Genomic DNA, 11,030 nt, shown 5'->3' on the forward strand with positions numbered 1-11,030 from the left:
TTGGGGGTGATGGCTGGTTTGGGGGTGATGGCAGTTTTGGGGTTGATGGCACTTTGGGGGAGATGTCTGTTTTGGCGGAGATGCTGTTTTGGGTTTGATGGCTGTTTTAGGGGAGTTGACAGGTGGAATGGCAATTGGTAGAATTTAAATTTAATTAATCTAGAATTGAAATCTAGTCTTAATAATGAAACTGCCCTCGATTGTTCTGAAAACCCATCTAGATTCACTGATATCCTTTAAGGATGGAAATCCTTACCATGAGTCACATGCTTACATGTGGCTGGAGTGCTACAGCTATATGGCTGACTGATAAGTGTCTTCTGAAATAGACTTGCATCTACCCAGTGGAAGGGCAATTGAGGATACGTAACAAATGGTACCCCCCACGTCCCATGAAAGAATAAAGATAAATGTGGAACTCGTTCCCATCTCGAATATAGGGAAAAGAAATGAATGAAAACTAGTATTGCAGTTTGCAGTTCCTGCACTGACTCTTACCTTTGCTGAACTGACCCTTGATTCCCAAGCATTGACATGTTTGCCTCCCAGAAGTTTGTCACCAACATGTTGCCGTAGATCGATACACCAGCTATACAACAAACTCCTGTCCGGGCACAAACAAGAAGTATGAGTTGAAGGGTAGGAGAAGAAATCCATTCTTAATCGACCCATGCTGGGCACAACTCTTCAGGAAGGCTGCCAGGGCTTCTGAGAGGGTGCGGAGGAGATGTATCAATGAAATGTCAGAGATCAGAGAAAAAACGGCATTGATCTCCTTACAATAGAGAGGGTTAAGGGGAAACTTAATAGAGGTGTTGAATTCAAGCCTGCTCCAAATAAGATTTATTTATTAGCTGGAATGGATTCTTTGTGTTTCTTGCAGTGAGTGATGTTGGCCCTGAGAAATGAGACCTTTAGCTATGTTAGTCAGCTGATGTGAGCATTACATAGGGTCTGTTCAAACGCAATGCAGTCAGCTCCCTCTACACCCTCCCAGCATCTCATTAACAAACCTATTCCAGCACCCCATGTCCCTAAAATATTTAATATTTTTGAAGCATTATTGCAATTATTCATTTTGATTTGCTTTCATATGACTCCAGTGCAGGACAGTGGGCACAAGAAGAGCAATGGGGTTATGGTTTAATTTCCATAACTTTTTGCTGGGTGTTGAAGATTTTTTGGTTATTAAATTTCTCAATGTTATTGGATTGAGAATCTGGAATGCACTGGCTACAATCTGGACAACTCAGGTCCTGTCCAAAACCCGGACAACTGTATAATCCAGATATTGCATAGGGGGCTGCCTGTGTGGTGAAAGCGGTTAACGCATCCATCAGGATGGTCACTTGTGCCACAGATTCATTCTCACCTAACCTAATGTAGCCAGGCAGGGCTACAACCTGGGGCGAGGAATCCTGCCCTTGGCTCACTGAGATGGAGCGGGAGGGAATGAAATCAGCAAGGAGTCCCATTTTCGATCACTGGTCACTGCTGTCTCCATTGCTGGAAAGTAAGGTTGTGTGGCTTGGGTTGGGTACATCTATGAAGTGTTGCATAATTGAGTGCCTCATCACTGCTCAATGTTGGCTGTTAAGATGCAGCGCTGTTGATCCCTGTGTAACTGATCCCCAGGGAGATTGAAACTCACAGCTCTTAGAACTGATCGAAAGAGAGTGAGGGGTTAAACCTGATAAGGTTGATATACTCATTGCCCAAGACCCGTGGGTTACGGAGGATGAGATTTGGCGCTATTGGCCAACACATGAAGATGGTGAACCCAAAGAGAAAATGCTGGAAAATCTCAGCAGGTCTGGCAGCATCTGTAAGGAGAGAAAAGAGCTGATGTTTTGAGTCTAACTGACCCTTTGTCAAAGCATGAAGATGGCTAGCTTGGCAAACTGTGCATGTTTTGGAGGGTGAGCTGTACCTGCAACGATAAACAGGATCCCGGACGTGAGCGTTAGGTTGGCCTTTGAAGCATCGTCCATGCTTCCCAGTCGAATGCACTTGAGGGATATGATGGAGACACCGGAACCGATTAAAGCGAGCACAATGGCGACGATCATAAGTGCACGGACGGCCTGGAACGTGGCTGTGGGCATGAGGTACAAGTGTTAGCATGCCTACCAGTAATCGCCTGTCAACCTGTCACTGCGTCACGAGAAGGCTTACCTGATGGAGGTGAGAGTGCAGCGAGACAAGTGTGGTTCGGCAAAAGGCATCGTGGGAGGGAAATCACAATTTCTGTGTGCATTCTCACAAGTGTGAACATCAGGGACACTGACCAGGGGCTGAGTATACACAGAGAGCTGATGCGATCCTGCACGTTTTACACACCTGCACCCTCTGGATGGACTGAGTGGGTGAGCAAACAGCCCTGCAATGGGGATGACTTGCTCAGACCAGGAAGAGCACTCAAATACATTAATTAAGTGAATTAACTGGTCTTAGATGGGAGGCCAGGAAGGATGCTCATTATTCCCAGAACAGAGCCAGAGATATTGTGGGAGCATCATTACCTCAATAGTCTCTTTAAAATCACACATATTAACCTGCTGGGCCCAAGTGAGCCCTTTCTTGCTGTTGCTGGGTCATGGTGTTGGAATTCCCCTCCTTGCGAGAGGTACCATTAGCACAAAGATGACAGTAGATAAAAGGAAGACCCATTATCACCTTTCTTAGGCAATTATAGATGATCAATAAATAATGCTGTGCCAGCAATGCCCACATCCCAAGAATGAAAAAGGCTCCATGGTACATTTTTCACTCTTGAATGACATTATTCTCTTTCAGAGTGTATTGGTTAGCTGATGGTGTACTGGTGATGTCACAAGACTGACAATCTAAAGGCTGATGCTTTGGGGATGTTGACTCAAATCCTATCACAGCAGTTGATAGAATTTAAATTCATTGAGTAAAATCTGGAATTAAAAACTAATCTCAGTAATGGGGAACATGAGGCTGTGGTTGATGTTATAAAATCTCATGCTTTAGGGAGAGAAATCTCCTGTCTTCACCTGGTCTGGCCTGCATGTGACTCCAGACTTTAATTTTAACTGCCCGCTTTTCAGTTCAATGGTCATTACTGATGAAGGGCTTATGCCCGAAACGTCGACTATCCTGCTCCTTGGATGCTGCCTGACCCGCTGTGCTTTTCCAGCGCCACACATTTCGAAACTGACACTGACTCTCCAGAATCTGCAGTGCTCACTTTCTCCTTTCTCAGTTCAAGGGACAGGTTGAGTTGGGCAGGAAATGTTGACATTGTCAATGATAACCTACATTTCACGAAAGAACTAAAAGAAGCAGCAAAGTGCATAAAGTCTCGGTATAACGACTGACCAGAAAGCTGCCACTTATTGACAGTACATCAGGCCAGGTTCTGTGCTAACTATGGTCTTGCAAATTTGAAGTAACTAACGCAAATTTTATCTAGAGGGTGGGACCCAAGCAGGATAGTAGAGAGGAGAGAGTAAAAGAATACACTGCTGTTTTGCCTGGGGTTTGGAATATATACTAGAATTCCTCATTCATATATTCAAATACCTCCACAATCACTGCCCATTATAATACTTACAATTTCTGTCTATCTTTCCCACATCCTATTGTCCTGCAACTCCAGCCTCCTCAGTCAATGATAGCACAAGAATTCCATTTCAACTTCCATTATAGCAAGAACATCCTTCCTCAGATAAGGAGACCGCACAGTGTTCCAGATAGGATCTCACCAAGGCCCTGTCTAATTCTAGCAAGACATCCCCGGTGCTGTACTCCAACCTGTCATTATGAAGGCCAATGTACAATTTGCCCTGTTTGCCACCTATTCCATCTACATGCTTGCTTCCAGTGACTGGTATACAAGGACACCCAAGTCTACTTTCTCAGTTTAATAGCCATTCAGATAATAACCGCCTCCCTCATTTTCCTACCGGGATAACCTGCATTTGCCCTGTACTTGCCCACTCAGTCAATATATCCAAATCACACTGAAACTTGTACTTGGCTAATACTAGACTAGTATTTGTGTGACACATAAGTGCACCCTCACAATGTCAATAAAATTTAATGGCCACTGGTTTATTTGTGAAGTGCTAGTATCATTGTTAAATGGGCGGTAGCCAATTTGCACAGAGCACAGACCTATGGCAATTGAGACAGATTGGCAGCAAACTTATTCTTAGTGATGTGTGTTGAGGGATTCTGTTCTCTCACTTGATTCACACCATTACCAGAATAGGTACAAAAGCCCTCAGTAAAACAGCCTAACTGAAAGATGCCACGTTGGACAGTACATCGGTCCCTCACTGAAGTGTCAGCTTCATTCTGTGTTTGAGGTGAGGAATGGAATTTTCGACTCAATCTTCAGACTGATAGGTGAGAGTTCCACTAGGAGAGACAACTGTGTGAGATAATTTACTGTTCAAGGCCATGAAGCATGGCTCCCGTTAGTGGAGCAGATCACACTTTAAAGGGACCTAAGGGGTAATGTTTTCACACAGAGGGTGGTATGTGAATGGAATGAGCTGCCAGAGGAAGTGGTGGAGGCTGGTGCAATTACAATATGTAAAAGGCATCTGGATGGGTACATGAATAGGAAGGGATATGGGTCAAATGCTGGCAAATTGGACTAAATTAATGTCGGATATCTAGTTGGAATGGAAGAGTTGGACCAAAGGGGCTGTTTCCATGCTTCACAACTCTATGACTCTATGGCATGCCAATGGGGTATTGAAAGAGCACCATGCTGTCAATGAGGCTGTTGCCCAGCTGAAATATTAAGCAAGGTGTCTTCAGACCATACCCCCAGAGGTGATTTTGCTCCATGTCAGCAGTACTGGATATAGAGGGACTGCCTTAAGACTAGAGATTGACCTAGGTTGGACCTGTACTTATTGGAGTTAAGAAGAATGAGAGGAGACCTTATTGAAACACAGAAGATTCTCAGGGACTTGACAGGCGAGATATGGAGACATTGTTTCCCCTGGTGGGAGAGTCTACAATCAGACAGCATAATTTCAGAGCACAGAGTCCCCGTAAGGACAGAGATGAGGGCAAATCTCTTCTCTTGAAGGGTAATCAATCTGAAAATATTTACTGCAGACATTAAGGCTGGTCATTCAGTATTTGCAAGACAGAATTTTAATCAGTAAGGGAATTGACAGTCATAGGGCAATGTCAGGGAAGTGGAGTCGAGGATTAACAGATCAGCCAGGATCTAATTGAATGGTGGAGCAGACTCATTGAGTTGTGTAGACTATTTATACATTTTATGGTCTGATGGTATTACCTTCTGTAGGGTGGCTGCAAACGTAATTTATGCTGCATTTAGTGCTCAGTTTGTGCAGCTGTTTTCAATGAGAATCTAGGCAGTTCATCTGGCAAACTGTTAGAATGGCTAATGTTAGTTCGGCCACATATGGACTACTGTGTGCAGTTCTGGTTGCCATACTGCGGGAAGGCTGGGACAGAATTTTCCCTCAGTAGAGGGTTCGGTAACTGGGGATAGTTTTAAGGTAAGAAGCAGGAGGTTTAAATGGTTGTCTGAAAGGGCATCACTGTATCTGAAAGGATGCTAGGGTGGGAATCTCCAAGATATTTTTGAACACTTCAAACACCATCGCAAGCAGTGGGATTAGAGTAAATGAATGTTTGATGATCAGTACAGACACAACAGGCCAAATGGCTATGACTCAGGAACAAAAGCAGGTCAAACATTGTGAATGTAGTCAGTTTGGTATTGCTGAGGTACCAAATCAGCTTTTACTTTAACTTCAGAAGTCTGTATCGAAGGTTTGGAGGTCCTTTGTGTCTTTTATATGGGTGCCTGTCTCAAAAGTTTATCTGTTTTTATAAGAACCATTTTTATTGTGGCACTGCCACTGTATCAACAGGCAGGAGTCGCTAAATTATTAGGTAATAAGTGTTCCTTGTTGAAATCTGGCATGGCTCAATATGATAAAAATTTACCCTGGGCTAGCTCGGTGGCTCAGCAGTTAGCACTGCTGCCTCACAGCGCCAGGGACCTGGGTTCGATTCCAGCCTCGGACAACTGTCTGTGTAGAGTTTGCACATACTCCCCGTGTCTGCATGGGTTTCCTCTGAGCGCCCTGGTTTTTCTCATAATCCAAAGATGTGCAGGTTAGGTGATTGGCCATGGGAAATGAGGGAATGTGGGGTTGAGGTGGCGGGGGAGCGGTCTGGGTGGGATGCGGTGTGGACTCGATGGGCAGAATGGCCTGCTTTCACACTGTAGGGTTTCTATGATCCTATGATTTAGGATATATGGAAACTGACGTTGTTTCCTTTGCTCAAACTCATGATAAAGTGGATCTAAGTAAAAGGAGCTGGAGCTCCAACCCAAATTGACCTGGGTTAGCAGCTTCTCCAACTGATGTATGTGAATGAGAAATGAGTAAAAAAGACTGTCTTTATACACTACGAGCATAACCAGAGCGACCAGCATTGTCATTATTTCTGGAAGTGCTTTATTTACTCTTGATTGGGGCCAGAATTAACAGCATAGGCAGAGGGAGCACAAGGCTGTTTTGAAATTCACCCTGCAAGCCAGTCATGGATCCTTGGGAAAAGCAGCGTGATTCTGAGTCAGACGATCCTTGAGTACCACCAAAATCAGCAGAACTGGTGTAAGATTTTGTAGTATCTTGGCTAATACAGCCCTGTCTCAAGGCTGCACCGCATTGTCAATGAAAAGCCGTGGAGTTAAATGGGGCTCATTTAGGACGTGTGTGGCTCCCTGACTTGATCAATCAAACCAACCCAATGGCTTGTTTTAATGTTTAAACTTTTATTAACATGATACACATGAGAAAATATCACTGAATTAATAATTCCTTTGTAAAACAAAACCTTTAAAATGTTGTTGAGATTGGTGTCTAGCTTCTCATTATTCCTGACATTTGAGACCTGTATTGTGGACTTGAAATGTTATGCTAGTGGTAAACATGGGCTATCAAATTTTAACTTCTGTCACTTCTTCACCACACCTGAGACCTTTGTGGGATAAAATAGCTTAATTAAAAGGCAATAACATGGTCCTAAAATGGCTGCAGTGGTCACACAAATTGAGGTAAGTGTTGTGAGACCCATGTGGAAAATTCAAAACCATCTACATTGAGATTACCACTTTTATCTGAAGACACCGATGTCAGGCACAACTGAGTCAGCATCAGGTAATTTGCATTTTCTGCTACAGAGTCATACAGCACGGCAACAGACCCTCGGTCCAACTCATCCAAGCCAACCAGACATCCCAATCTGACCTAGTCCCATTTGCTAGCATTTGGCCCATATCCCTCTAAACCCTTCCTATTTATATACCCATTCAGATACCTTTTAAATGTTGTAATTGTACTGGCCTCCACCATTTCCTCTGGCAGCCCATTCCAAAAACATACCACCCTCTGTTTGAAAAGGTTACCCCTCGGGTCCTTCTTAAATCTTTCCCCTCTCACTCTAAACCTATGCCCCCTAGTCTCCTACCCAAGAAAAAAAGGACATTGTCTATTCACCGTATCTATGCTCCTCGTGATTTTATAAACCTCTACAATGTCACCCCCCAGCCTCTGATGTTCCAGGGAAAATAGCCCCAGCCTATTCAGCCTTTCTCTGTAGCTCAAACCCTCCAACTCCAGCAACATCCTTGTCAATCTTTTCTGAATCTTTCAAGTTCCACAACATCTTTCCTGTGGAAGTTAAATCAACTGTGTGTGATAGTTTCATACCAAGAAATGAAAGGCTTGCCTATCTATTAGCCAGCTTGGAAAAACAAAGATTCCAAATACATACTGAATGATCTGACAACAGTTGCTTTGAAACATCAGAGCAGAGAGAAGGAAAGATGTATTTGTGACAATAAGAACTGGAACTCTCTTCCTCTCTCCTCCTCCTTGTCATCTTGGAAAACAGCACTCAATCAAAAACTAAGCTGGGAAGACAACCTTCCACTTAGAACTGAAATCTACAGAATCTCCTCCTGTTGTGTATGCAAGTCAATTACTAAACAACTGGGACCTCAACTTAATAACACAAAGTTTTCCAAGGACTTTCAAACAGTGAAACCGTTATTTACTCTGTACCAGACACACTCCCTTTCAAACTTATTACCGTGTTTGTGCGATTGTTGCTGTGGGTTTTATTATATTTTCCTAGGGCTGCACCGCATTGTCAATGAAAAGCCGTGGAATTAAATGGGGCTCATTTAGGACGTGTGTGGCTCCCTGACTTGATCAATCAAACCAATCCAATGGCTTGTTTAAACCTTTATTAACATGATACACACGAGAAAATAATAAAGTAGATAATAAAGTTCCTCTTTCTTTCACTCAAGGTAACTTTGGTAATTGGTTCCTCTATTTCCCAGCAAGCTATATGTTAATTGAAGAGGGATAGCTGCATGTAGAAAAGCAAATAAAATTATTTATTGAGATTGACCGAGAGGGATTGAAAAGTGGGGAGCTGATTCCATAGAATCCCTACAGTGTGGCAACAGGACATTCAGCCCAACAAGGCCACAGTGACTCTCCAAAGAGTATCCCACCCAGACCCATTCCCCTACCCTATTACTCTACATTTCCCCTGACTAATGCGTCTAATCTATACATCCCTGAACACTACGGGCAATTTAGCATGGCCAATTCACCTGACCTGCGCATCTTTGGACTGTGGGAGGAAACCAGAACACCCCAGAGGAAACCCACACAGACACGGGGAGAAAGTGCAAACCCCACACAGACAATCGCCCGAGACTGGAATCGATCCTGGGTCCCTGGCACTGTGAGGCAGCAGTGCTAACCACTGAGCCACCGTGCTGCCTCTCCACACAGTAGATATGATATTTTTGATAAAAAGTTTTTAAAATACCCTTCTTGTTATTAAGGCTGTGATTCAGTGCTCAAGTCCTCAGTCTGTTCTGACTCTCAGGCCAATGTGCTACCAATTGGTACAAGCTACCATTTTGTTAGCTCGGCTCATTGTTTAGGGTCATTATGCATGATACCCATTGATACTGGAGGCTTGAGCATGCGTGGCTGACCATCCAGCACTGTCGACTATGTCACTTCTGGAAGAGGGGTGTGATGGAATAAAGGAAAGTAGAAAAGTATTTGAACATGATATCAAGAAATACACCCTGTTGCTATTTTGTGATTCCTTCCCCCACTTCTTCATTCTCTAGCAATGTTGGAGTGACATTTCACCAGACAATCTGCACAGTTACACAAAGCGTAAGAACTCACAAGATTTAAATTAGGTTTCTTTTAAAATGCTTAACGTATCCAGGAGTCCCTCAAGAAATGTTCAGGATCAATTAATTTAGACATCTGCCCTGATGTTTGATTGGGTTACATAGATTCCACTTCCCAACTTTCTGCACACTTACTTAACCTACCAATATCTTTCAGTGAACTGTTTGTATCTCTCTCGCAACTTGCTTTTCCACCTATGAACTGCAGTGGTTCTGAAAGGGAGCTCCCCCATCACCTTCTCCGGCGCAATTAAGAATGGGCAAGAAATGCTGTGATGCTCACATCCCATAAATCAATGCCTTTCAACTGGAGGGTTTAGGTTAATCTCTTCCCTTTCTTCTTCCTTGCTCCAGAATGCTACATCAGTCATAATAGTTCTGCCTATAAAACTGGGAATAGCGAAAGATATCATATGCAAGAACAGTTTAACTTCTGGTGCTTTTGGAACCATGATATATTGAATTGGGTATATGACTACCACATTGGGAGGGAACTCAACTTTACAGTGAAGGCAATGAGACAAATTTCAGAGACTTTTCTTTCTAATCACAGTGGGAGAGGTTAAGTGTTCAACCCAGCCCCAAGTGCCGCATATTGTTTCAGTGAATTGAAAGGCAATTGAATTGTATAATCATAGAATCCCTATAGTGTGTAAGCAGACCATTTGGCCTATCAAATCCACACTGACGCTCTGAAGGACAGCACCCCCCTTATCCTATTAACCCTGCATTTCCCATGGTTATTCGACCTATCCTGCACACCTTTGGACTGTGGGTGGAAATCAGAGCACCCAGAGGAACATGCAGACACAGGGAAAATGTGTAAGCTCTGCACAGAGAGCTGCCTGAGGGTCGAATTGAACCTGGGTCCTGGTGCTATGAGGCATCAGTGCTAACCACTGCGCTATTGCGGTCCCCAAGTATAACTCCATATAATTTTCTGCTGGTCCAGGTTTTGAGAGTGAGAATTGGTTTTGACACCTAACGTTGCCGTATGATGTTGTGTCAGTGGGAACATTTTCGTTGCAAATGAAAGAGGGCCAAAATCAGGCTCAAGTGCACATTGTCGAAAAGTGTGGCACTGGAAAAGCGCAGTCGGTCAGGCAGCATCCGAGGAGCAGGAAAATCGACATTCCAGGCATAAGCCCAGCATCATTGTGCCTGAAATGTAGATCCTCCTGCCCCTGGGATGCTGCCTGACCTCTGTGCTTTTCCACACGTTTCGACTCTGATCTCCAGCATCTACAGCCCTCACTCCCTCAAGTGAACATTGGCTATTTACAGCTTAAACTAATTTTCCAAGTGGGTATACGTGCAGCTGGCAAATGAAACTCCCTGCAGAACCTGTTCAGGAAATCAAACTTTGTCCTTCATTGCAGACAAGAATTAGGTCCAGATTTTTTTTCTGGCTGTCTCTGTCTTTCTCCGCAGTCCCATCCATCATCAATTATAGCACAGTCACCTTTGTATGTGTGTGACATAAGTAAGTTCTGACATTCCTCATTTTCTGGGTTATGTATCAAAATTATAACATCATTGCATCCCTACAGTAAGGGCATTGATGTTTTGGGACTAAGGTAGGTCCACAAGAACAAGGATTTGATGTGTGTTAGGAAATATGCAACCGAGTTTTGGATGAGCTGAAGGTCATTATGGTGCAGAAAATGGCGTCGGAAAGACTAGGGTCTGGAGGATATAAGATTGCAAAAAATAATTTCAGCAGCGGATAGCAGTGGGGGGCTAGTGGGTGAGAGGGGAATGAAGG

The 11,030-nt window shown here is 43.7% G+C and overlaps 2 protein-coding genes across 6 annotated transcripts in view; one reads left to right on the forward strand and one right to left on the reverse strand.

Annotated features, from left to right (window-relative positions):
• LOC122555728 (zinc finger protein DZIP1L-like) overlaps window positions 1-11,030 on the forward strand; it is a 148,178-nt gene that overhangs the window by 101,396 nt on the left and 35,752 nt on the right. The window lies entirely within an intron of this gene.
• LOC122555729 (claudin-18-like) overlaps window positions 1-11,030 on the reverse strand; it is a 23,672-nt gene that overhangs the window by 6,071 nt on the left and 6,571 nt on the right. The window contains exons 2-3 of the mRNA XM_043701786.1: window positions 1,931-2,095; window positions 499-604 (exon numbers count right to left, since the gene is read on the reverse strand). Of these exons, the coding sequence (XP_043557721.1) occupies window positions 499-604; window positions 1,931-2,095 (271 nt within the window). The remainder of the gene's footprint in view (window positions 1-498; window positions 605-1,930; window positions 2,096-11,030) is intronic.

This window comes from Chiloscyllium plagiosum, chromosome 13 (genome assembly GCF_004010195.1).
Source record: "Chiloscyllium plagiosum isolate BGI_BamShark_2017 chromosome 13, ASM401019v2, whole genome shotgun sequence".
Lineage (NCBI taxonomy): Eukaryota > Metazoa > Chordata > Chondrichthyes > Orectolobiformes > Hemiscylliidae > Chiloscyllium > Chiloscyllium plagiosum.